The sequence below is a fragment of the Lutra lutra genome, chromosome 9, assembly GCF_902655055.1.
Source record: "Lutra lutra chromosome 9, mLutLut1.2, whole genome shotgun sequence".
Taxonomy (NCBI): domain Eukaryota; kingdom Metazoa; phylum Chordata; class Mammalia; order Carnivora; family Mustelidae; genus Lutra; species Lutra lutra.
Window position 1 is genome coordinate 131,990,404 of NC_062286.1, and position 27,370 is coordinate 132,017,773.

General features: G+C 45.7%; 1 protein-coding gene across 1 annotated transcript in view; it reads left to right on the forward strand.

Moving 5' to 3' along the window:
- ARFGEF2 (ADP ribosylation factor guanine nucleotide exchange factor 2) overlaps nt 1-27,370 on the forward strand; it is a 103,832-nt gene that overhangs the window by 32,333 nt on the left and 44,129 nt on the right. Inside the window, exons 7-22 of the mRNA XM_047746019.1 lie at nt 2,369-2,437; nt 3,957-4,108; nt 7,166-7,296; nt 8,623-8,857; nt 9,947-10,046; nt 11,005-11,144; nt 13,380-13,488; nt 14,133-14,307; nt 16,774-16,885; nt 17,397-17,602; nt 20,936-21,020; nt 21,120-21,291; nt 21,880-22,031; nt 23,108-23,236; nt 24,282-24,440; nt 26,986-27,133. Coding sequence (XP_047601975.1) covers nt 2,369-2,437; nt 3,957-4,108; nt 7,166-7,296; nt 8,623-8,857; nt 9,947-10,046; nt 11,005-11,144; nt 13,380-13,488; nt 14,133-14,307; nt 16,774-16,885; nt 17,397-17,602; nt 20,936-21,020; nt 21,120-21,291; nt 21,880-22,031; nt 23,108-23,236; nt 24,282-24,440; nt 26,986-27,133 — 2,274 coding nt within the window. The remainder of the gene's footprint in view (nt 1-2,368; nt 2,438-3,956; nt 4,109-7,165; nt 7,297-8,622; nt 8,858-9,946; nt 10,047-11,004; nt 11,145-13,379; nt 13,489-14,132; nt 14,308-16,773; nt 16,886-17,396; nt 17,603-20,935; nt 21,021-21,119; nt 21,292-21,879; nt 22,032-23,107; nt 23,237-24,281; nt 24,441-26,985; nt 27,134-27,370) is intronic.

Below are 27,370 nucleotides of genomic sequence, written 5' to 3' on the forward strand. Positions count from 1 at the left end.
GGACGAACCTGGAGGGCATTATGCTTAGTGGAAGAAGCCAGTCATAAAAGGACAAATACTGCATGATTCCACGTGTATGAGGCACTAGAGGAGTCAGATGTGTTGACACAGAACGTAGAAAGGTGGTCACAGAAATGGGGAGATACTGGTTGGGGGTATGGTTTGTTACATAAGGTGCGGAGTTTTGATGATGCAGTGTGTAGCACTGTGACCATAGTTACAGCACTGTGCTGTGTGCTAGAAATTTGCCGAGTGTACACCTTATGTGTTCTCACCACAGACAAGAAAGGAAGATAACGGTAACCGTGTGAGGGGACAGAGTGTTAATTAGCTTGATTGTGGTGACCATTTCACAGTGTGATTTGTATACATATACATACATCACATCATCGAGTCGTGCCCCCTAAGTATATACAAGTCTCACTTGTCTATGATACCGCCGTAAAGCTGGGTCCGGGGAAGCAGTGCACAGGCTAGAGAGTGCCTCCCTGCAGGCCCGGTATACCTGGCAGGCTCCGCCTTACAGCCTCTGATGCCCCTCCCCCAGCGTGCAGCTCCCACCCCACCCCCCCACGCCCCCAGTGACATGCATTCAGCATGCTGGCATTGCTCGGGTGATGGAATGTATGGTAGAGATGGGCAGCTGCCATCATCATTGTATGACATCGTGGTATCGGAGAATTCTGGACCTGGAAGGGAACTTGGAAATACCTTGTCACATGTAGAGGAGATGGTTTTAGGCAGCTCGTTTGCTATACAGTGTTTATTTAAATAGTGACACATTGGGGTGCCTGGGTGGCTCAGTGGGTTAAAGCCTCTGCCTTCCGCTCAGGTCATGATCCCGGGATCCTGGGATCGAGCCCCGAGTCAGGCTCTCTGCTCGGCTGGGAGCCTGTTTCCTCCTCTCTCTGCCTGCCTCTCTGCCTGTTTGTGGTCTCTGTCTGTCAAATAAATAAATAAAATCTTTTTTAAAAAAATAAATATTGACACATTGATTTTAACATACGTTCAGAAAATGTAATTGGCTTATGAATCCTCTGGTCCTTTGAATGGTCTTGCCTGAGGTGAGTGAGTGTGAGGAGCAGTGGTAACTGTACATGTGTGACGTACCGATACTTGTGATGCTGAAAACAGCAAACATGACGAAGGTGGCCCGAGAGCGCCTGAAACGTGCTCACACACCCATCTATTCTAAACCACGTTGTTTATTTTTTTTTTTAAGATTTTATTTATTTATTTGACAGAGATCACAAGTAGGCAGAGAAGCAGGCAGAGAGAGATAGGAGGAAGCAGACTCTCCACTGAGCAGAGAGCCAGATGCGGGGCTCTATCCCAGGACCCTGGGATCACGACCTGAGCCGAAGGCAGAGGCTTTAACCCATGGAGCCACCCAGGCGCCCCCTAAACCACGTTGTTTAGATGAAAGATGGGGGAGCAGGAGATTGTAACCATGGCCGCTGGCTTTTTTTTTTTCCCCAAGTTCTTTTCCGCCCTCTAAGAAAAGCGTGCAACATCCATATTTTCCATGGAGATTGACTTACCCATCTAAATAGTTATGGTGGTTTTACTTGCCAGTCGTACCTCAGTGAAGCTTGGGGGTGGGTGGCAAATAAATAGTTTGGGGGGGTCAGCTGCTCCGTGGAAATGAAAATACTTTGTATTGCTCTCCGCGACCTTGTGGATCAAACACAGAACTCATAAAAATAGGGACTTGACCAGAAGGCCTTACTGAATTCAAAAAGAATTTGTAGGCTTATTTTGGTTCGGTTTAATGTTGTGGCCTTTTTGGTCAGTGGGATGTTTGAGAAATCACTCATGTTGATTCCTAAAAGTCTAGTCCAGGAGCGTTGACTCGTTCTCCCAAAACAACTGGTGCCGAAGCTCTCCCACTTAAGCAGTTAATCGCTGACAGAACAATTCAATTTAAAATGTAGTAAATCCTCAGTTACCACATTAGACGTCTCATGCTGAGTTCTGGGTGGTTCTGAGTGCAAAGGAAGCGAAGCAACAGGAGACATGTCACTTCCCAAGGCCCTGGGGTGCCCAAGGTGAAGGCACAAGAGAAAGATCCATCTTTTGTTCTGCTGAGAAGCATAGCTGGGTAAAATCCAGCTCCTGCGTCCAGCGCCGGGGTGGTGGAGAGGGCTTTGCAAGGAAGAGCGATCCACAGAGGGAAACTCAAAGTCATAGCAGATGCTGTCTAAGAGTTTCCAGATTGCACAGGTCTTGTTTTCTTTTGGCATAATCAGATTGGACTTCGGAGAGGACTTGTTTGCCCCTTTGCCTCCTGAGATGTGACCTCCTTCTCCCCCTTTGGTTTCCTGGGGAGTACCCACATGTTCGTGTTTGTGTCTTTTGGTGTGTGTAGGGACTGATGACGGGGCCCAGGAGGTGGTGAAGGAGATCTTAGAAGATGTGGTCACATCTGCTGTTAAAGGTAAGAACCAAGAACCCAGCCTCTCCTCCTCACTGCTCCAAAAAAGTCCTTGGCCAGATAATTTTAGTGGTGGAATGCCACCCCCCAGTGAAGTCATAGAAACTGAGTCTGCTTGTATCTGCCTGTCTTCCCTGTGAGATTCAGAAAAATCTGAAAAGGATATTTCTAAATATCTAAAAAAGTATCTTTTTAGTCACTAATTTTATTCTCATTGGGCCTGGGTTCAAGCAGTCTGACGATGCTAGAATTGGGTGTTTCACATGGAAGACAAAGGCCACTCCCAGATATATCCAGCTTTTTCCAGGAGTGGCTGTGAATCCTGAGGTGGTGTCCATTGCTACTGAATGTTCATGGCTAGCCACTGATGTGTCAAGGGGACAGTCCCCACGTCAGCAGGTATTAGATGCACAGAGAAGCTTTGTCCATTTTCTTAGACTTCACTCATAGCTCCCTCGGTTTTATGGTGTGGTTTCAGTGGAACGAAACTTGTAGAGCTCAGAATGACTATTGGAAGAGTTTTTTGTTGTTGTTTTTGCCCAAAATCTCAGGTAAATGGCTGTGTGTTGAATACTTGACTCCAGTGGCAGTAAACCATTAATGGGTCTAAAATCGTTAATTTAGCAGAGAGTTACAATCAGTGTTTCTTTCTTTCTTTCTTTCTTTTTTTAAGATTTCATTTATTTATTTGAGAGAGAGCACAAACAGGTAGGGCGAAGGGAGAGGAAGAAGCAGGCTCCCCGCTGAGCAGGGAACCTGATGTGGGACTTGATCCCAGGACCCTGAAATCATGACCTGAGCCAAAGGCAGACACTTAACCGACAGAGCCAACCAGGAGCCCCAGGGGTCATGATTTTTAAAATGTATTTCTTACAGTGGGTGACAGTCTGAGAAGTTTGACCCACTGCTCTAAGCCCTATTCTTTTGTTCATTTAGATTTCATTATTTATTTAATGTAGAATTACATAAAATTACTTAATAGAATGTAGAAATGTATGTCCTGGTACCAATGTCTTTAAAATAGAATAATTTTAATTCTTTGTCTTTCCCTTTTTCACACGGCTTCCAGGAAGCTCAGGTCTACTTTGTTTTTTTCCTCCTTGTGACTGAGGTCTTCTGTCGTAACTGCCAACTCTTTTCATTTATATGGCTCTTCTCTAACCCCTATATCAGTAGCATTTTTAAAAAATCTGTGCTTTCCATGCTGAGCTGTTTCTAAGCTTTTCCAGAAGTGTACAGGGGTAGGCAGGGCTGCTGTATTGCTCATTTCTAGAGGCACCACTGACATGGCCTGCAGTGTGAATGAAACCTCTGGGGTGTGTGGGTAGTAGACACATGTAAAGCCTAAACACCACTTTGGTTAAGCCTTTCTCAGTATTATTATGTCAGTCTCCTAGGGTGGTAGCAAAGGGAGAGGGGAAAAAGCAGGAGCTAGAAGATGATATGAGTAACTGCTCCCTGGTGTCAGAGCTTTTGGGATGAGTACTAACTTGGCGATGATTTTTTGCACCTGTGTTTTAAGAAGCAGCACAGAAGCACGGCCTGACAGAACCCGAGCAGGTCCTGGGTGAACTGGAGTGCCAGGAAGGTGCTGTTCCCCCAGCAGCTGACGAAAATTCCCAGACCAACGGGATAGCAGACGACAGGCAGTCCTTGTCGTCAGCGGATAATCTGGTATGTTGGTGATTCTCCTCTTATACAGACCCGTTTGGATTTTTACTTTTTTAGAAGATGCACAATTAAATCTCTAGCAGAAGCAGCAAGTGAAAACCAGCAGACCTTACTCAGTCAGTCACACAGTCCTTGCCTCAAGTGCTTCGTATTAATAGGTGACATTCTTGGAATGGTGTATATAGCATTGTTACTAAACCCTGTTTATTACTAACCTTTGTTACTAACCTTGTTTATTCAGACTTTTTTTTTTTTTTTTAAAGATTTTATTTATTTATTTGACAGAGAGAGAGATCACAAGTAGACAGAGAGGCAGGCAGAGAGAGGGGAAGGGAAGCAGGCTCTCTGCTGAGCAGATAGCCCGATGCGGGACTCGATCCCAGGACCCTGAGATCATGACCTGAGCCGAAGGCAGCGGCCCAACCCACTGAGCCACCCAGGCGCCCGTTTATTCAGACTTTTAAAAACTTAGATTTCCTGGCCTTTCTCTTTTCTCTCATATACATTCATTATAGAAGAATCAGAAAATAGAGAGAAGGAAAAATAGGGAAATAAAAGTCATCCATAATCCCCTAACCTAGAGATAACCCTTGTTAACTATTACTTATATCTTTCTAGATTTTTCTCTCCCTCTCATTTTTTTCGACTTATAATCACATGATATACTGCTGTTTTGCTGTATAAAGCTGCAAAAGCAGGTTTGCTTTTGAAACTTAGTGTATATTACAAATATCCTTTCAGACCCATAGATGTGTCTGCCACATTATTTTTTTTAAATAGCTTTGTTGTTTTCTTGAAAATGCTATATATAAACATTCAAAACAGGGAGAAAGATGATGTTAACATCCCACCTGAACCCACTCTCTCTACCTTTTCACGGGTGTTTCTCAGCCTTTTGCATTCTCAACGCCCAACCCCCCAGCCTTTTTATATATTTCTTTTCCTGATACACCATCCCCTTTCATGAATTTAAAGCCACTGATAAACTGGATATCTATTTAGATTATACGTGTACCTGTACTTTATACATACAAAGAATAAGATTTTTTCCACCCCCAACTCCCCTACCCCTCCACCAAGAACCAATACCTGACCCTGTCTCAGTGTGTTTGGGTTGCCGCAACAGAATACCATAGATTGGGTGGCTTATAAATGATACAAATTTATCTCTCACAGTTCTGGATGCTGGGAAGTCCCAAGATAAAGGTATCAGCAGTTTTGGTGTCTGGTGAGGGCCTGTTTCCTGATTCACAAAATGGCTGTCTTTTTTTTTTTTTTTTTTTTTAAGATTTATTTATTTATTTATTTATTTGCTAGAGATTAGTAGATAGATAGTAGATAGAGATAGTAGTCAGAGAGGCAGGCAGAGAGAGAGGAGGAAGCAGGCTCCCCATGTGGAAGCAGAGAGCCCCATGTGGGGCTTGATCCCAGGACCCTGAGACCATGACCTGAGCCAAAGGCGAAGGCTTTAACCCACTGAGCCACCCAGGCACCCAAGTGGCTGTCTTCTTAAGGACACTAATACCATTCACGAGGACTCCTCTCTCTTAAGCCCCACTTCCAGATGCCATCACTTTGAGGGTTAGATGTCAGCCTGTGAATGGAGGTGGAGGGAGCATAAGCATTCAGTCTGTAGCAGTCCCCATGGAATTATGTCATCCCCATTAAGAAAGTCCTTACAGATGTACTCCAGTCCGCATAAAGGACTCTTGCCTTTTGTACTAGGCTGTGACTTGCTTTGTTTACTCAACACCGTTTTATGGGCATCTTTCCACATCAGTACATACTGTTTCAGTGGTCATGTAAAATTCTGTCCTGTAGATTGCCATAATCTCTTTTGCCAATTCCCTGTTAGGTTTTTATGTTACTTCAGTTTTTTTTAATCACGAGAAATAGTTCTATAATGAGCATCCTTATAGATAAATCTTGTGCACATCCTTAATTCTTTCTTTAGGATAAATTCCTACAAGTGATATTGCTGGGTCACGAGTTGGAAGCTTTCAGGCTTCTGTTCCTTAACATCACATTAGCCTGCTGGGAAGGTAATGCTCGAATCTCTGCCCACTTGTAGGCAATCAGTGCTCATTTCCCCATTCCCTCATTAAAATTGGGCAATAGCCTTCATTCCAAATTTTGGTGGTCTGATGGGAGAAAGATCCTGCCGTAATAATTAGTAGTAACATTATTTAGGTTAATCTGTCATTTGCATTTCTTGGTGAATTGCTTATTCATGTTTTTTTTTTTTTTTTTTTGCCTGCTTTTCATTTGGGTGGAAGGTTTCTGTAATTTCCTTAATGAATTATAAGAACTTTTTGTATGTCAAGCATACTAGTCTTTTTCATACGTTACAGATTTTTTTTTTTAATTTTTTAAAGCAGCTTACTTTTTTAGTTAAAGAAGTGTATTTTCAAATGCCTGTCGTTTTCCCCCCATCTATCCTGCAATAGTGTTCTTAGAGATACTGTTATCCAAACTAATATAATTAACTTGTACACATGACCCTTAAATAACACGGGGGCTAGGGGCAATGACACTCCCCTACCATGCGGCCGAAAATCTGCGTTTAACTTTTCACTCTCCCAGAACTTAACCACTGATAGCCTGCTATTGACCAGAAGCCTCACCAATAGCATACACAATTGATTGACACGTATTTCATGTACGTATTATATACTGTATTCTTAGAATAAAGTAGACTAGAGAAAAAATCACAAGGAAGAGAAAATCAATGTACATATCTAAGTGGCCCTGTGCAGTGCAAACCCGTGTTGTTCAAGGGTCAACTGTGTTTGTCTTAGATTTTTAATGGTTTAACATTTGCTCATTTATCATTTTAAGCCATCCATGCCCACTTTTGAAGAACAAGGAACAAGGTTTTAGAATTGCCAGAATGACTCCCCCATAGCTCCTGTTTTGGCATATTGTCCCCTCCCGCACATTCCTCACTTCCCCATTGAATAACAGAATTTTAAATTTCCATGAAATAATTACATTCTTTATTTTTGAAAAATAATTTTGTTTTGACCCCTTAATTTTTCTCTTACTTGTTTCTAACCTCAGGAATCAGATGCACAGGGACATCAAGTGGCTGCTAGGTTCTCTCACATTCTTCAGAAGGACGCCTTCCTGGTGTTTCGCTCCCTTTGCAAGCTGTCCATGAAACCCCTTGCTGAAGGCCCCCCAGATCCAAAGTAAGCAGACACCAGTTCTTGGCCGTGTATGACCGAGATGACTCAGGAGGATGTTGGGGGTTCCAAGATACCCCAGTGCCCTGTTCCTTGATTGGTGTGAATGCAGGATGTGTACAAACCTCACTTCCCTGCCCTGCTGAGAAACCTCTGCTCCATGGGTATAGGTTTAAGCCCCAGATGCAACCCAGAGAAGCCAAACCTTGCTTCGTAGTGAACCAGTTACTGCAGAGCCGGTAGGACTATGGAGCCAGAGAGCCTCATTCACTCCTGGCTCGCTTGAAAGCGCCTCCACAGCTGTAGGCATTACCGAACCTCATCTGAAAAGTGGGGATGTGGGAAATTGCCTTACAGGGTCCGTGACATGAAGTGGTATCAGCGCATCCTGAGTGTGGGGCCTGGCACTTCATGAGTTTTATTGTCCTTGTTCTTTTTTTTTTTTTTTTTTTTAAGATTTTATTTATTTATTTGACAGAGAGAAATCACAAGTAGGCAGAGAGGCAGGCAGAGAGAGAGGAGGAAGCAGGCTCCCCACTGAGCAGAAAGCCCGACGTGGGGCTCGAACCCAGGACCTGGGATCATGACCTGAGCCGAAGGCAGCGGCTTAACCCACTGAGCCACCCAGGCGCCCCTATTGTCCTTGTTCTTGTTAGTCGCTAACAATAATCCTCAACTCTCCTGTTGAGATATCATGACCGTTAAGGAGATGATTCAGGAACATTTCCTTCTTTCCAGGCCTGTGGGTGAATAAAGAGCACTGTTTCTGTTTGTCCCCAGAGTGAGAGGACGCAGGGGTTAGTCTCATGTGTGTGATGTAAAGTAACTGTAGTTGCAGAACCCGTAAGTTTATGCTTACTCTGCTCCCGCTGCATCCCCTGTTTTGTTTTGTTTTTAAAGATTTTATTTATTTATTTGACAGAGAGAGATCACAAGTAAATGGAGAGGCAGGCAGAGAGAGAGAGAGGGAGGGAAGCAGGCTCCCTGCCGAGCAGAGAGCCCGACACGGGACTCGATCCCAGGGTCCTGAGCCGAAGCCAGTGGCCTAACCCACTGAGCCACCCAGGCGCCCCTGCATCCCCTGTTTTATGTCAGGGAGAGGAAAAGGATAGTGGGAGTGGGCAGCTCTTGTCCTCACGGGCTTACAGGTCCCCGGAGGACCCACCTCATGCCATCTGCCCTCATGCTCTTGGCATCTAGATGCCAGTGCCAATTCTTAACTCATTGGCTCTCAGAAAACTCAGCTCGCTGGTAGAGGAGTGAGGCCTTCTCAAGAAATGCACTCTTTAAAATGGAATCTTCTAGCACTGTCGCCATATTTCCCTTTGCCAGATCCCACGAGCTGCGCTCCAAAGTGGTTTCCCTGCAGCTGCTCCTGTCCGTCCTGCAGAACGCTGGCCCGGTCTTCAGGACTCACGAGATGTTCATCAACGCGATCAAGCAGTATCTTTGCGTGGCGTTGTCCAAAAATGGCGTCTCTTCAGTGCCTGATGTCTTTGAACTCTCTCTTGCCATTTTTCTTACTCTTCTTTCAAACTTCAAAATGCACTTGAAAATGCAAATAGAGGTATGGACTACACAATGATTTGGGGGGTTCTTTTTGTTTTGTTTTGTTTCTTTTTTTGTATAGTGTTTATACACAAAGAGTTAAATCCTGGTGACATAGTCATCAGGAACTAGACTTACACGGTCCACTTGCTGGCACCCCAGAGTGAGAGACTACCTTTTCCTAAAAGTTCCTGCCCCCAGATGTTAGGTGCCTTTCTTTTTTTTTTTTAATTAATTTTTTAATTTTTTTATAAACATATAATGTATTTTTATCCCCAGGGGTACAGGTCTGTGAATCGCCAGGTTTACACATTTCACAGCACTCAAACCATAGCGCATACCCTCCCCAATGTCCATATCCCCACCCCCCTTCTCCCGACCCTCCTCCCCCCAGCAACCCTCAGTCTATTTTTTGAGATTGAGTCTTTTGTGGTTTGTCTCCCTCCCGATCCCATCTTCTTTCATTTTTTCTTTTCTACCCCCCAACCTCCCCATGTTGCATCACAGGGAGATCATATGATAGTTGTCTTTCTCCGATTGACTTACTTCACTCAGCATAATACCCTCTAGTTCCATCCACGTCGTTGCAAATGGCAAGATTTCATTTCTTTTGATGGCTGAGGTGCCTTTCATTTTAACCCAAAGTTTAAATCGAATGACCCAAGGGCTAGTCTCAGTCCCCTGAACATGTGTGTTTAGCCTGTACATTGTTTGAAGTAATCTGATTTAGTTGGCAAATTGGGAGGTCACTTTCATTTTACAGATCCAGATCTCTGGTTTCTCTCAAAACCATAAGGCTAGTCCTCGTCTTGGCCTGACAGCTCTTGCTGGTTGCTGAGGGGCTGCTCTAGTGGGGCTCCATCCTCCGGTTGCTGTGGTCCTGCCCGGCTAGCTGTTCCCCCGGGAGGCCAGGGTTCCGACGTGCCTCAGCAGTGCGTGCGCGCTCTGTGTGTGTGTGTGTGTGTGTGTGTGTGTACGCGCTGCTCCTTTACTTCTCCCCAGGCTCCCTCCCTCGTTGGAGCTGCCTGGTCCACTACAGCCTTTGGGGTTTTTGAGCCCCAATTTAAACGGTATTAATTGGTGTCCCCTTTGTCTCTGTGTCATGTAGGTCTTTTTCAAAGAGATTTTCCTGAACATTTTAGAAACATCAACAAGTTCTTTTGAGCACAGGTGGATGGTCATTCAGACTTTGACAAGGATCTGTGCAGGTATTTTCACTCTGAGGGTGCTCATCCATTGACTTATCCAGAAATGCTTTTCCAAAATCCAGATTGAGACCTTTACCTCCTGCTTTTAGAGTTTTAATGTTGTGCTGGGAAAGCCTCACCTGAAAGCCTAATGCTAACCATTAGTGGGACATCTAGTCCCACTCCTCTTCTCCTTTAGAGGATGACCAGCTCCGTCTGGTTGACCCGGACCTTGTGGTCTTCGCACAGAAAGTCCCACACCCTGGGAAGCCCCCTGCTCCTGCAAAACCAGGATACATGGTCACTCCACCTACAAACTGAACACTTTGTCAGTCACAGGGTCCAAGGTGTTAGTGCTGCCAGCCCTTGATTGAATCCCAAGGTCAATTCGGATTTCCCTTATCACCATACAGTTGTGTGGCTGGTTACCAAGCCTCCCACTTGTCTGTCATCAGACATAATTCCACAAGTGACACAACTTTAAGAGGTGGATCAGACAATTGTTTTCCCTTTCTTATGAGGAAGAGAGCTTTGGAGAGGCAGAGTAAGCTGCTCGAGAGTCAGTGAGTGCCGAGGCAGGTGACAGAAGAGGGCCTCCTCAGGCATGTAGTACATCTGACACACATTTCCTGAGGGATTCGTGTCTACCTGAGTCAGTGATTCACTGGGAAGCAGTTTTGAAGAAAGAATCTAATTTTTTTTTTAAAGATTTTATTTATTTATTAGAGAGAGAGAGAGAGCGCAAGCACAAGCAGGGGGAGAGAGGGGCAGAGAGAGAGGGAGAAGCAGACTCCCCATTGAGCAGGGAGCCCTATGCGGGGCTCGATCCCAGGATCCTGAGATCATGACCTGAGCCGAAGGCAGAGGCTTTAATCCACTGAGCCACCCAGGTGCCCCGAAAGAATCTAATTTAATAAGAAAATGTAACTGCTGTGTCTGTTGGATCATAATTTCTAATACCTCTGTGTTATTTTCCAAGACGCCCAGTGTGTTGTAGATATTTATGTCAACTACGACTGTGATTTAAATGCTGCTAACATTTTTGAGCGCCTTGTGAATGACTTATCCAAAATCGCTCAGGGAAGAAGTGGACACGAGCTAGGAATGACTCCTCTGCAGGTAAAAACACTGAAAACACCCATTCATATGTGTGTGTGTGTGTCTGTGTGTGTGTGTTTTAAGATTATTTATTCATTTGAGAGAACAGGAGCACAAGCAGGGGGAGGGTCAGAGGGAGAGGGAGGAGCAGACTCCCTGCTGAGCATGGAAGCCTGATGCAGGGCTCCATTCCCAGAACCTGGGATCATGACCTGAGCAGAAAGCAGCTGCTTAAACTTAAAAGTGCATTTGCTTCACGGTGTCTGGGTGGCTCATTCGATTAGGGGTCTGATTCTTATTGGCTCAGGTCTTGATCTGAAGGTCGTGAGTTCATACCCTGTGATAGGCTCCATGCCTAGCGTGGATTTTTATTTTTAAGGATCCATTTGAGAAAAATAATAATAAAGTGCATTCATCTCCATAAACGTTTATTGAGCGCCACTGTGTGCCAGGCTGGCACTGTCCTTGGTGCTAGACCACAGCAGTGAGCAAAATGCAGTGCCCATGAATGTATACAACTGCTGTGGTCAGTAACAGAGGAGTAAGCCACAGAGAAGAATAAAGCACGATAAAGGAGGGCTAGATATGGTGCTGTCATTTTTTTTTTTTTAAGATTTTATTTATTTATTTGACAGAGAGAAATCACAAGTAAGCAGAGAGGCAGGCAGAGAGAGAGGAAGAAGCAGGCTCCCTGCTGAGCAGAAAGCCCGATGTGGGGCTCGAACCCAGGACCTGGGATCATGACCTGAGCCGAAGGCAGCGGCTTAACCCACTGAGCCACCCAGGCGCCCCGGTGCTGTCATTTTTAACGGGGTCACAGAGGTAGTCTTTCTGAGAAGGTGACATTTGAGCCGAGACCTGTAGGAAGTCAGTTCACTCAGTCACCTTTCCAAAGCTTGTATGAAAACAGGCTCCTAGGCTCCAGTAAGGCAAAGGAAATTGTCTCTTATCCAGTTGCCTCATTAGAGTGCCCACACAGAGAAGAGGATCTTAAGCTAAGGTTTCTGAAGGAACTGGTCAGAAGGTCTGTGAGCTGCCTGGCATTATGTGTAGAATTTTGGTGGATGGCCATTTTCCCTAGAAGGTCCGTGGCTGTCATTAGATTCACAGAGAGATCTGTGCCACCATAAGTGCTGTTTTGAGTAGAAAATATTTGCATTTCTTTAGATTATCTGTGATCCATGTTCAATTTTTTAAGAAATGCTACTTTTTAAAAAATTAGTATTTTTATTTGTAGAGCAAGCCTTAAAATGTAATGCATTTGTGAGTGTTTGAAGAGGAAGAATGTGTCCAGAATCACTCATTTGTTGCATGATGGAAAATTCTTTTCTCTTTTTTTTGGGGGGGGTGTTACTGGTTAAAATCTATATTTATTTGAGAGTGTACACATGTGCATATGCGCAAGGGGAGGAAGGGGCAGAGGGGGAGCAAGAGGGAGGAAGAGAATCCCAAGGAGACTCTGTACTGAGCGCTGAGCCTGATGTGGGACTGTATCTCATGACCCCGAGATCAGGACCTGAGCTGAAACCAACCGTTGGGTGCTTAACCAACCGTGCCACTCAGGTGACTCAACCCTATTGGTTTATTAAAAAGGAAAGTGACAGGTGTTTTTAAAATTATATAAGCAGTGAATATCTTCCTTTCAAAAATGCAGATAACACTTGGGGCACCTGGATGGCTCAGTAGGTAGAGGATGCAACTCTTCTTTTTTTTTTTTTTTTTTAAGATTTTATTTATTTGACAGAGAGATCACAAGTAGGCAGAGAGGCAGGCAGGGGGGGGGCAGTGTGAAGCAGGCTCCCCACCAAGCAGAGAGCCTGATGTGGGGCTCGATCCCAGGACCCTGAGATCATGACCCTAGCCGAAGGTAGAGGCCTACCCCACTGAGCCACCCAGGCGCCGAGAGCATGCAGCTCTTGATCTTGGAGTCGTGAGTTCAAGCCCAGTGTTGGGCATAGACGTTTACATTTAAAAAAAAAAAAAAATTCCAGATAACACTGTTCCTTTTAGGAAAGCACACATCTCCTGTTTTTCTACTAAGGTATTTGTAATGAACAGCTTTAGAGATTTTCAGGGTTTTTGCAATGAGCCCTTAATACTTAGGTCACCTGTTAACTTTTCCTTAGGTTCTCTGCTTAATAGCACTGACTGTCAGTGATTATCTTGGTATTGTCCCAGAACTCCCTAATAGTCCTGTAGATTTCTGCACTCAGTTTATCTGTTAAGTCTCTGTGCCATGTCCCTTCTGTCCTTCAGGAGCTCAGTCTGAGGAAGAAAGGTTTGGAGTGCCTCGTGTCCATTCTCAAGTGCATGGTGGAATGGAGCAAAGACCTGTATGTGAATCCCAACCACCAGACCAGCCTCGGTGAGAGGGCTTGCCGCACCATTACCTCCATTCACAATAGGACTGTTGGGAAAGTCATCTTTGTGTTACTGTCTTAAAATTAGCAAAACTCTGTAGTTTGCTGAATGCCTTAAAGCTTCCGCTTTTTAATTCATCTGGAATTTGGGGAGAACAGTATGAGTTGTGCTCTGATGTCATATTCCCAAATGGAGAAACAGTTCTGATTTTTTTTAGTCTCTTCTTCTCTCACCACCTTGAAGCACCACCTTTATGATATGCCAGATTTCCCCGTGTGAGTCTGTTTCTGAATTTTCTGTTCCATTCTATGGATTTGTCTGTTCTTGCACCAATACCACACTTTTCAGATGCCTTGAGTTCCTTAGTGAGTCTGATACCTGTTAAGGCAGGTCTTCCTATTCATTGTTCTTCAAGTGTCCTGATGGTTTTTACACTTCTGTTCTTTCGTGTGAATTTTAGAATTAGCTCATCAAGTCCCACAAAAAAGTAAATTTTTGAGTGATGTCAAGGTTTCATGCTCATGACTCTTAAAGGACAAACTTTATCGTTACAGGTCTGGAAAAGGGAACCAGAGAGCCCGACCTGAGCTCAGGTGTGTCTGTGTCCCATCTGTTGATTTGGTTCCCTTTGCTCTTATGTCATTGCAGGTCAGGAGAGGCCCACAGATCAGGAACTGGGGGATGGGAAAGGCCTTGACATGGCAAGACGGAGCAGTGTGACGTCCATGGAGTCCACGGGGACCCAGATGGCTGTCCAGGATGATCCGGAGCAATTTGAGGTCATCAAACAACAAAAGGAGATTATTGAACATGGCATCGAGCTGTGAGTATGGCTGCTACTCCAGCCGAATCTCTTGGGGCCTCTGACAAAGCCACATCTTCTCTGGGAACCTGGGACTGACTCCACTAGGGGAAGGACTGTTACAAAAGGCCAGGGCTGGCACTTGCAGCCAAGCCAGACTGAGCCAGCCAGAGTGAGAGAGTGGGAGAAGGAGAGGCAGTTTGAGATTAGAATTTAATAGCTTTGTATAGTTGATGCCTGGTCTTTTTATTTTTATTTTACCTAATGCAAGAAATTAAACCAATTTAGAAAATAAAGTATGAAGCAAGTATGTTTAATCACTCATGTAATTATTACCTAAAGGAAATCACCATTGGTAACTTTTTTCCAACTATATCTTATGAACAGTTCCAACATACAGAAGAATGAACTCTTGCCATATTAGTGTTATCTATGTATAATTTTTTCTGAACCATTTGAAAGTAATCTGCTCTCATCATAATACCTCAGTTGTGTATCTTGGAAAAATGACATTCTCTCATAAGCGCATCATCATTACAGGTATTAGTAAATCTTAATGTGTTTCTTTCCAGTCTTTTTTTTTTTTTTTAAGATTTTATTTATTCATTTGTCACAGACAGAGATCACAAGTAGGCAGAGAGGCAGGCAGAGAGAGAGGGTGAAGCAGGCTCCCCGCTGAGCAGAGAGCTGGATGTGGGGCTCGATCCCAGGACCCTGAGATCATGACCTGAGCCGAAGGCAGAGGCTTTAACCCACTAAGCCACCCAGGTGCCCCTCTTTCCAGTCTTTTACACACAGAAATATGTAAACTCAGTCTCATATCCTGTCCAACTTCTTAATGATTAGTTGACTTAGTAAATTCAGTTTGTTTTAAAAGCTATGTTACAGTACTTATTAATTGAAGTGTTGATCTCATTTCTACTCTCCCCAGCCCTTTATCACCCCCAGTCTAGTCTCCCCGCAGGAGCTAATCTTTTAAAAACTTAAATCGGGTCCTATCACTCCACCGCCAAAAATCATTCCAGGTTTCCCTCTCCTCATCATAGCCTGATCTGGCCTCCACCCCCAACCCCCTACCCCACTGACCTCATCTCCTGCCAGTACCCGAGTCACACTGTGCACTTCAGTCCCTTGAACACCTTGAGCTCCTCTCACCATAGTGCCCTCTGCTTGGAGCACTCCTGGGTCTTTTTCCTCCCTCAGGCTTGGCAAAACCTCTCTTCCTCAAGGAGGCCTTCTGTAGCCGCCTGTCTGCAGGCTGCTCTTGCTCGCACCTGATCCATGTCCTTCCTGCGTGTCTCTCGCCCCAGCACATAGCGTCCTCCAGTGCAGGACCTGGTAAATAGCACATTGAACTTATCCATAGTGGAGTATGCCTACCTTTAACAGGAAATACAAACAGTACTTAAGCCCTGTTAAAGGAAATCCCAACACAGATGGTCTAGGGCTGTTATACTGGCTCTCAGGGACATCAAAGATCCAGACTGTTTATGTTTTCCTCCTTTGCCATCCTTTTTTTTTTTAAAGCATTGGAGGGCAGAGAGAGAGAATCTTAAGCACGCTCCACACCCAGCAGAGAGCCCGACACGGGGCTCAGTCTCATCCTAGAATTGTGACCTGAGCCAAAATCAAGAATCAGAGGCTTAACCAGCTGAGCCAGCCAGGAGCCCCTCTCTTTCACCATCCTTAACACGGTTTTCACTTTCAGCATTGCCTCATGGTCTAAGGTGATTGCTAGAGCACCAGCCATCACACCTACACTAACGAATAAAGGGGAAAGTACAAAAGGAATATACCTCCCAGCGAAGCCAGCTTTGTTACTAAGGATCCTGCCTAGAAGTACCCATTACCATTTCTGCTCAAACATCACAGGCCAGAACTTTATCACGTGGCCATACCTTTTTTTTTTTTTTTTTAATTTTTATTTATTTATTTGACAGAGAGAGAGAGATCACAAGTAGGCAGAGAGGCAGGCAGAGAGAGGAGGAAGCAGGCTCACTGCTGAGCAGAGAGCCCGATGTGGGGCTCGATCCCAGGACCCTGAGATCATGACCTGAGCAGAAGGCAGAGGCTTAACCCACTGAGCCACCCAGGTGCCCCACGTGGCCATACTTTAAGGAAGTATGAAAACACTTCCTTAGAGCACTGATACCTACCTCAAGAGCACTGATCTTAGTTTGGTTGGGAGTTAAGTGTAATTTTTTTTAAGGCAGGAAAATGTAGCTTTTAATCTGGGGCGTTGTGTGCCTGGGTGAACATCTAGAGCTCTGTTAGTGTTGGAAAGGAGGTGAACAGATGTTTGCGGATGGCCATCAGACTCTGCTGTAGCTAGGTCAGAAACTGAAGGTGAAATTCAGAGAAGCTGGCAAGACATATAGGACCTTCCTGAGCTGATAGCTGATGACTTGTTCATGCCTCAAAGGCTAGCTTTTTCTGTCCTCCAGATTTTGAAATAAGTAACCCATGTCCTGTCTCTTCCTGAAACAGTTTCAACAAGAAACCCAAGAGAGGCATCCAGTTTCTCCAGGAGCAAGGCATGCTGGGAACATCAGTTGAAGACATTGCCCAATTCCTGCATCAGGAGGAGCGCCTTGATTCTGTAAGGCTGGGGGTTGGACACTTGCGTGTTGGTTTTATCAGGTGATTCCGAGATGCTCCCTAGCTTTAACCTAAAGCCTGGTTGACGCCGAGTGCAGTGGCTATTGTCCACACCCCGGTCATAGCAGTCCTACTTACTCCTTCGGCCAGCATCGCGAAAAGCTCCTAAGAGCCTGTTGTGTACTTGCTAGAACAGTGTCAGAGCTTGAAGTGTCCCTTGACTGCTAGAAACTTCTGGCTGCCTGTCTGCAGCTAACCTCCCTCCTGAGTGTGTCCCATCATTCTTTCATCTTTACGTCTCCTGTGCCGCCGCCTCCTATTCTGAGACAGGATAGACCGAGCCTGGAATGGGTGGGTGGGTGGGCAGGCTTGGAGTCTCAGCTTTTCTAGCAGGCCAGCCTCTTCTCAGTGTTGAGAGCAGTACGTTCTGCCTCCTCACTCTGTCTGAAGTGTGTTTTACTGTTGGTTCACATATGACAGTTTCTAGACATGAGTGGGTGTATATGTTTCAGACCCAAGTAGGTGATTTTCTGGGAGACAGCACAAGGTTCAACAAGGAAGTGATGTATGCCTATGTGGATCAACTTGACTTCTGCGAAAAGGAATTTGTCTCAGCCCTGCGGACATTTCTAGAAGGTTTCCGTCTGCCTGGGGAAGCCCAGAAGATTGATCGATTAATGGAGAAATTTGCTGCGAGATACATAGAATGCAACCAGGGGTGAGCACTGTGTCGATGTCCTTTCCATGTCATCTTTTTGCCTACCTCAGAGCACTGATCTTAATTTGGTTGGGAGTTGAGTTTAATCGTTCTAAATCTGCACCAAACAAGTAAATTTTCTGTTACAATGTGCCTGACACTGCTGAGGGATTATCTCAGGTAAGATCTCACAGCTTCTGTTGTGTCCCCTTTCTGCAGTCAAGGCAATTGAGAATCAGAGAGGCTAAGTAACTTGTCCATGTTCATACAGGTAGAGCCCATGCTATCTTGATAAGAGTAATTTTATGAGTTGAGAAGAGGCCCTTGGGCACCTCTTTCTTAATTAAGAACAGCTCCTTGATTTAACCTGTGGGGTAGATCTCAAGGATTTGGGTTTTTCTTTGGTTAGATACTGATGAACAGTTTCCAGAAATGGCTACATAATAATATAATAAAACCCGCCTAAGTGCATGATTTCATCTTAGGTCCTCTTTTGGTGGGTACATCATGTTTTTTGTTTGCTTGTTTGTTTGTTTAATATTTTATTTGTCAGAGAGTGAGAGTGAGCGAGCACAAGCAAGGCAGCAGCAGGCAGAGGGAGAAGCAGGCTCCTTGCCGAGCATGGAGTCCAATGCGGGACTCGATCCCAGGACCCCGGGATCATGACCTGAGCTGAAGGCAGATGTCTAACCGACTGAGCCACCCAGGCATCCCATGTTTTTGTAGGAAGTGGAAATTAAAAAGAGAGCTAACCTTTATTAGACATCCCCTGGGACACCTGAGTGGCACAGTAAATTGAGCATCTGACTCTTGGTTTCAACACAGGTTGTAGTCTCAGGTTCATGCGATCAAGCCACGTGTCAGGCTCTGTACTCAGCGGGAAGTCTGCTTAAGACTATTCCTCCTTGGGGCGCCTGGGTGGCTCAGTGGGTTGGGCCACTGCCTTCGGCTCAGGTCATGATCTCAGGGTCCTGGGATCGAGCCCCGCATCGGACTCTCTGCTCAGCAGGGAGCCTGCTTCCTCCTCTCTCTCTGCCTGCCTCTCTGCCTACTTGTGATCTCTCTCTGTCAGATAAATAAAGAAAGTCTTTAAAAAAAAAAAAAAAAAAAGACTATTCCTCCTTTTGGCCCTCCTCCCCTATGCGTGTGCATGCACATGCTCTCTCTGTCTAAACGAAATAAATCCTCAAACAAAAAACAAAAAAATGTATTTCCTGTATGTCAGCCATGCCATGGGTTTTACATACATTTCATTTAACTAATGGTAAGCCTGGGAGTGGTGTGTCCATTTTTTTGGAGTGGAAACTGAGGTTCTGGGAGATTGAGTAACCCACCAGAGTTAATCAGCTGGTTAAGTAGCAGAGCAGGGTTGAATATGGATTGTCTGACTCAAAAGCTCACACTCTTTCCCCTAGGCATGAAGTGAAGAGTGTCTGAGTGTACTGCGAACATGATGTGGAAATTTTTTTTTTTTTAAAGATTTTATTTATTTATTTGACAGAGATTACAAGTAGGCAGAGAGGCAGACAGGGGGTGGGGGGAAGAGGCTCCCCACTGAGCAGAGAGCCGATGTGGGGCTCGATCCCAGGACCCTGAGATCATGACTTGAGCCGAAGGCAGAGGCTTAACCCTCTGAGCCACCCAGGTGCCCCGATGTGGAAATTTTTTTTTTTTTAAGATTTTATTTATTTATTTGACAGAGATCACAGGTAGGCAGAGAGGCAGGCAGAGAGAGAGGGGGAAGCAGGCTCCCTGCTGAGCAGAGAGCCTGATGCGGGGCTCCATCCCAGGACTCTGGGATCATGACCTGAGCCGAAGGCAGAGGCTTTAACCCACTGAGCCACCCAGGCGCCCCCTGATGTGGAAATTTTTAATAACAGTTTGCCTCCCCGGTCAACTTGGTTTTCATATTAATTGGTTCTGCTCCTCCAGGTGCACAGTGAGCTGTTCCCATTAGATGCATGGTCAGCAGGGGCAGCATCTGGTCACTGGCCCAGTAGATGTTAGAATGTGCTGTGAAGGCAGAGGAGAAGTTCTGGGGACCTTGGTCTGTTTCTCTCAATGGCTAAACATGTTAGATTGTTTCATGTGAGAATTCAGACCTTTTGTTACGTTCTTCAGAGTTTCTCCCTTTCCTTCCTAGGATGGTTTGGACAGACCAGTTTTTGTAGCTTTAGATCCACATATTTCGAGGCTGTGTAGCCACACATTTGTATCTTTTCCTGTCTAGGCAAAAAAAGTCAGACTTCACCAGCATATTATGTAGAACAAGATAAATATTTTTCTTCAAATTTCTGCTGTTCAGTATTGCAGTGGGTAATGTAAGCTGTAAATAATGAATAACTGAACAGCAGTTTTCACTCTCTCTCTCTCTCTCTTTTTTTTTTTTTTTAAGTAATACCTGCTCCCAGTATGGGGCTTGAACCTACAAAGCACAGGATCAAGAGTCACACACTCTACTGACTGAGCCGGCCAGGTGCCATGAACAGCAGTTTTTATCCTCTTTTCTCCCCAGGGCCCAGCACAAAGTAGATGCTCTCAGGAATAGGACCAGGGTGAGGCAGGTGAAGCACAAGGGTGCAGACTGTCCGGGGGCCTCACCATCATGGTCAGAGTGAGGGTCTCTGCATTTTGTCTCTGGGTGCCTCGCTTGCCACACCCTAACCCAGGGTTCTGGCTGTACCTTGAGAATCTTCTTTAAAACTTGACTTAAGAGGCGCCTGGGTGGCTCAGTGGGTTAAAGCCTCTGCCTTTGGCTCCAGTCATGATCCCAGGGTCCTGGGATCGAGCCCCGCATCAGGCTCTCTGCTTAGCGGGAAGCCTGCCTCCTCCTCTCTCTCTCTCTCTCTCTGCCTACTTGTGATCTCTGTCAAATAAATAAATAAAATCTTTTAAAAAAAATAATAAAAATAAAACTTGACTTAAGGGGCAGGCACCTGGGTGGCTCAGTGGGTTAAAGCCTCTGCCTTCTGCTCAGGTCATGGTCCCGGGGTCCTGGGATCAAGCCCCTCGTCGGGCTCTCTGCTCAGCAGGGAGCCTGCTTCCCCAGCCTCTCTCTCTGCCTGCCTCTCTGCCTACTTGTGATCTCTGTCTGTCAAATAAATAAAATCTTAAAAAAATAATAATAAAACTTGACTTAAAACTGCTTTGTTCAAAGAAACCTAAAACCTGACACAATTTCTTAATTAGCTTTTTCTATACTTAAGGACATTAGTTACTCTTCAGTGGTGCTAAAAGCATGAACACTCTTGACTAGTTTGGCAACACTGGAACAGTCGGCCTGTTTTCAGTGCAGCGTGTCTCCATTAGCCTCTTCCCAGTGCATGTTCTTACATCTGGAACCTTCTCTTCCAGGCAAACCCTGTTTGCTAGTGCTGACACTGCATATGTCCTAGCGTACTCAATTATCATGCTAACCACCGACTTGCACAGCCCTCAGGTAAAATATTTTAACGATTGATACGATGTAGTAGCTAAATGAGTTTTATTTGGGCCATTGGATGTTTTCTGAATGGCTTTTAATTTTTTTAAATTTCAGGTAAAAAATAAAATGACAAAAGAACAATACATTAAAATGAATCGGGGTATCAACGATAGCAAAGATCTCCCGGAAGAATATCTCTCGAGCATCTATGAAGAAATAGAAGGCAAGAAAATTGCCATGAAAGAAACAAAGGAGCATACGATCGCAACCAAATCTGCTAAGCAGAGTAAGGTCTACTGACAAATTATTCCTATTAATCCTAATGTTTAAGTGTATCAGATCGCATGATTAAGTCCCCTGATGATTAATTTGCATATCTGGATATCTGAATAGTTAATGTGTTTAAATCAGTGTGATTATGTTGATTTTCTCATAATCATCTTGCTAGATTTGTGATTAGCTACAAGAAGGTATTTAAAATGAGTAATCCGAGAGCTAAATTATCCCACTCAGTGTTCTTAAAACTGCTTTAATGCCAGTGGTGATGGTGCCAACCTTGAGAATTCTATGGGGGAAGGCCCGTGACACTCTTGGCTTCAGCAAAGCGGAGAGACTGAGAGCACAGGCTGCAGAGCCACACTGGCTGGGGTCAAGTCCCACCTCCACTCCTTACTGGGTGTGTGTCCCTGGTCAAGGAGCTGAGCCTTTCTGTGCCTCATTTCCCCCTTCAGTAAAACGGTACTGTTGGGAACACATGGAGGGGCTCAGGAAGATTTGTGACTTAACCATTGTAAATCTTTTAAAACCATGCCTAGCCCACAGCGAGCGCTCAGTGGGTATCAGCAGCTGCTATTAGACTCTCATTTCTCTGTAGGCGTAGCTAGTGAAAAACAGAGACGGCTGCTGTACAACCTGGAGATGGAGCAGATGGCCAGAACGGCCAAAGCGCTGATGGAGGCCGTGAGCCACGCCAAGGCCCCGTTCACCAGTGCCACTCACTTGGACCATGTCCGCCCGATGTTCAAAGTGAGTATCCTGAGAAGCCAGGACGTGGCTCGGCCTGACTCTGCAGGGAGCGGGCTAGAAGCCAACCAGTGACTCTGTAATGGTGAAGAGGTGGAGGAGAGGAAAGGTCAGGTCTGGGTGCTTCTGTCTGAACAGCAACTCGAATCCTTCCCAGAAGCCCTTTGATGGTGTGGGGAGTGTGCCAGCATGGGCCCCACAGTCAGAATGGCTGGTTTGCATCCTGCCTTTGCCACCTTGTAGCTCTGTGACCTTGGTCACCTTACTCAGCCTCTCTCTGTGTTCCTCATCTGTAAAATGGGGACAAGCACAGGGTTGCTGTCAGGGCTGCTGGGCGGGGACTAAATGAATTAAGAGTCATTCGGGGTAAAGAGATAGTTTCATTTTGATCTCTCACCTCCGTGGCCTCCGGGTGAGTTTACCAGATGAAACTAGTTGGAGGTAAAAAGACAATATCCTGAAGTGTCTCTTTTTTTAAAGTCTAGAACAGATACGTGCCTTATAGACATAAGGCGTAATTTTTCTCTAAGGTATTTTTGTAGTAGCTGTCAATATCCTGTTAGTTGAGCACTTCTAGATTCTTGTGAACCTTTTATTTCCAGGGCATTCACAAGAAAATTGGAGGAAAACTAAAGTCTAAATAATTTGAATTAGGAGCTGTTCAAAAAACTATAGAGTATGAGTTGTGTGTAGGTTTTATTCTGTGTGCCAGCCTAACGGGCACTGCCTGCCCAATACACTGTGCGAGAACCGTTCTCCTGCCCTGAGTAGACTTCTCAGGGAGTGGGCTCACCTGTTGATGAGTGATGTCTGCCACGAATGCACGTAGACGTGGTGGTGGCACACTCCCCACGTATTTCTCTTCCTTCCTTTTGAACCATACGTGTAGTGAGGAGTGTATCTGTAGTGATACCTCTGACAACAGTTGAGGAATCATTTTATATTGTGAACGGCGTAGATTGAAATCAAAATAGCAGTGAACTTGGCGTGCTGGCTGTGTTCATAACTAACAGCGTCGCCTCTGAGTGCTTTCTCCGTGCTGAAACCCTAGACATGACAGAACCCTCACTTCCTTTCAGCTGGTGTGGACGCCGCTGTTGGCAGCCTATAGCATCGGATTGCAGAACTGTGATGATACGGAGGTGGCCTCCCTGTGTTTGGAGGGCATCCGATGTGCAATCCGGATTGCCTGCATCTTTGGAATGCAGGTGGGTGGAAGTTAGCAAGGCTCCAGAGAGCCTGGTGGGCTGTGTTCTTTCAGATTTGGCAAAACTTAGAAACTATCAGACACTTCCAATTAGCCAAAAAGTCTCAGCAAACTACCTACTCATGCCTGCTGAGAAGAAGCCCACAGATTTATGCTTGACAACAGGCTCATTAGGGGGAAAACTGGAGATTTGGATTGTAACCCTCCTCAGTGGGTAGGTGGGGTCTAAGCCACTTGATTGGATTCGACAAAACAGACTTCCTATCCGCCTGCCTAATTAGCCTGCCCTTGTGCTAAAATATTACTTTTCCTTTTAAGATCAGTTTTTATTATAATGCCCTTCATTTCCAAGTCTTCTCTTGGGGAAACAATTTACTACAAAATGAGTATGTCTGTAAACCTTTGCATCTTGAAAAAATTCAAACAACTAATCATTTGAGAATTTGAGTACAGTTCTCAAACTTACCAGTTAAGAGGCTGTCAGTCCCACCCATCATTTCCGAAGTAAGAACTTGCACCCATTTATTTTGAAAAACTCGAATGTTCTATTCCTGTGTATTTTACAGTTAGACATTTTCTTCTGTACCAAGCTCCCAGGCTTGGACATCAGACAGTCTGGCTTGCAAAACCTAGCCCTGCTGCTTCTTTAGCTACATGACATTGGCCCAGCCAACTCCTCTCTAAGACACCCTTGGTCCCTTTTCTGTAGAGTTGAGGAAATAGGCCTACCTTGCAGGGTTGTTGGAGAAACTAGAGTGTATGTGGCACTCTTAATATTCAACAGATTCCTCTCCTACTCCCTCCAGAGGGAAGGGAACATGGAACTTTTAAATCTGAGGTCAGGTGCAAAGGAGAGAGCCAGCTTTCAGCCATGTGGCGCACAGGGATGTTGGGTAGCAGGAAGACGCCAGCACGGAAGAACTGGCACGTTGCTGTGTGTACAGACGGTATCAGGAGCCCCGTGCACACACAGGCGCGTGGACGTGCCAGCTGGCATGCTAAGGGTGGCATCTCAGCACGCTCTCCTGGTTGGGTTTCTGTTGCAGCTGGAACGAGATGCTTATGTTCAGGCTCTTGCTCGCTTCTCCCTGCTGACGGCCAGCTCCAGCATCACAGAAATGAAGCAGAAAAACATCGACACCATAAAGACACTCATAACAGTGGCGCACACCGATGGCAACTACCTTGGGAACTCCTGGCACGAGGTGCATTTCCTTTGAAACCCTGGTCAATGCCTTTTGTTAGTTAGGAGAACTCCCAACATTCCTCTCATTCAGTGTCCATCTTCTGTCTTGGGTCGGTTCCAGTTCTGCAACTAGAGTCTCGCTTTAACTCTGGGTTTTCCTTTATCCACAAATACCTCACGTCTCTGAAAGTTAGCTTCTGGGCCCGTGGTGGGTGCGTTCAGATGCTTCCATGTCACAAGAGTGCAACCACCCCACCCCACCCCGCCCCTGCCACCAGCTCCGGTTGGCAGGAGTTTGCTTTTGCAACAGATTTCCTTCCACTGCCCCAAGCCCTTGGGCTCCTCCTGGGAGCTCATAATGTCCCTGGGGGCCTGATCTTTTTCCTAATCATACCTGAAAAGGATAAGGAAGAGTGTTAAAAATCCCAAGTGATAGAATTATGCAGATTTATTTTCTGCTTTTTTCCCTTAAATTACATTACCTGATTTCTCTGGTGTCTGCACATATTGCTTCTTCTTGCTTTAGAGAGAAAAACTGTAAGAGTAGAGGTGAGTGTGCAGAGTGGTGGGGACTATGGGCACCTAGAGGGGACGTGACTGCCTCCTCCCCCATGGGGTCAAGTCCTTAAGGGGGAAGGCTGGACTGCTGCGGTCCGGTGTGGGTTTGCAGCTCTGCCTGCCTGTGTGGTATACAGGTCCCATGCGGGCTGCACCTTCGTGGGGTTGCCATAAGGTGAAAGGAGGTCCTGTCCAGGGCCCAGAACTGCATTTGGCAGGTGGTGAGGACTCGGTAGGTGTTGGCCCTCCCCCTCCCGCTCATCACGGCATGTTCCTTTGTCCCCTTTCACCCAGCCTTTCCTTCTTCCATCGCACCCTTGGAGTTTTCCATATTAGAAAAGGTGGGGTAGGGCAGGGGTAGGGAGGGATGGTTGGTTGGGTTTCGGTTTTTGTTTTTGTTCTTTAAGTTATCTCTGTGCCCAGGGTGGGGGTCAGACTCAGGACCCCAAGATCAAGAATCACATGTTCCACCAACTGAACCAGCCAGGAGCCATTTTGTTGTTGTTGTTGTTGTTGCTTTGTTTTGTTTTTAAGAAGTAATTTCCTGTTTTCTGAGGAGTCGCAGGACGTACTGAATGAGTAAATAGCTGCTTTCTCTCACAGAACTTTTTTTAACCTCAGAGGCACGATCTCAGCAGGGTTCCTGCTGGTTGCCAAGGATATAGCAGCACCCGGAAATGTTAAAATGAATTACCACCTATTTGATGGTCAGAAATCGGGCTGGAGCCAAGAAGTCCTTGGCTGCAGTTGTCGACATACTTGAGACGCTGGCCATCCTCAGCTTCTGGAAAAGGGAGGGAGTTAATATGAGTTTATTGGTAATAATTTAGTAGGATCATCATATGTGGAGCAATCAGGGCACGGCTCTGGTAGAATTAAGTACCTTTCTCAGTACCAAGCAGTACTCAGTGGTATAGTGGACTCCCATGCTCTGAGATCAGGTCGTAACGTCAGCATGAAAGGCAAAACCCAGCTTTAGTCAGAAGTTCCCATGAAAATCCCTTAGGAAGGGTTTACCTGGAGACCTCCATGCTGTCCCTCGGAAAGTTTCTGGCAATTTTTTCCTCCAGTAGAAGTCAAGACCCATGTCTCTTTCTTCAGATAAACTCCCGTTGAGAAAAGGCTTGTGTGCAGGTATGTCTTCTCCACCCTAGAACCACCCCGTGGGCCCGGAAGCTACAATACTTTTTCAACTGCACACCCATTCCGGGACATGTTCTGATTCACTCAGTTAACCGAGTAATAATCACCAGCTATTTTAAATGCTGGGGATTCAGCAGTGAACAAAACAGCATTGACGCCCTGTTGGTACTTAAGGCCGAGAGCAAGCAAATATATGGCATAAGGCCAAAAGTGGTAAGGGCTAAGGGGGGAGAAATATTGTGGCCAGGGAGTGGTAGTAGAGAGGGTGTGCGTGCAATCTCGGGGCAGTCCAGGGAGGTCTCGGGGACACATGTCTGAGCTGGGAATCTAAGCGGGAGTGAGCCGCGGGGAAGAGCATAAGGAACAGCAAGTATAAAGGCTTTGGGGGTAGGAAAAGACGTGTCAAGTGAACGGAGCAGCCGGGAGGCTAGTGTTTGCATCTGAGGGGTGGAATAGAGAAGGGACAAGGGGGGCTGAGTAGACCAGATGGCGACTTACTGGGGAGCACAGTGGGTGGGATGCCCTGCTCCAGTCAGACAGCTTTTCTCTCTTTCTCGAGCGCTTATGACATTTGTATAATTAAACATCTCTATGGCATACCTGCATCATACCCACTTTTCCTTTGGTCATTTTCTCTTCTACTTTTTAACAGTTTAAAAAAAAGATAGTGAAGTCTGTCTTCCAGGCCTGTAGTCAGTGGGTTGCCTCGCCAGGATTAGGAAAACCACCCTAGGACCCTCAGATTTCATTCTCACCTAAAAAGCCGTGTGTTTCAAAGAGCTCTCGAATGACTAAGATTGCAGTGACCTTTGCAGGCCGGAAACAGGAACTCACTTCTTCATGCCTGATGTCCTTTTCATTAGATCTTGAAGTGTATCAGCCAGCTGGAGCTCGCTCAGCTGATAGGAACCGGGGTGAAAACGCGCTACCTGTCTGGATCTGGGCGTGAAAGAGAAGGGAGCCTGAAGGGCCACACATTGGCGGGAGAAGAGTTCATGGGCCTTGGCCTTGGTAAGACACCAGGCCCCACGGCTGGCCGTCGCGGAGTCACAAGTTAACCAGAATGAAATGCTTCCTGTCTCGCAGGACTGTCTCGCAAACCAGCTCTTCCTTGTGTGCCCGCTGACAGTATGTTTATTAGTGGACGTGGAAGTGCTGCTTTGGCTCTCTTAACTGTGATTAAACTGTTGAGTAAATGCCTGTTTTATCAAAATCAGCAGGGTGCATTACTTTTCTTTCTGTGCATAT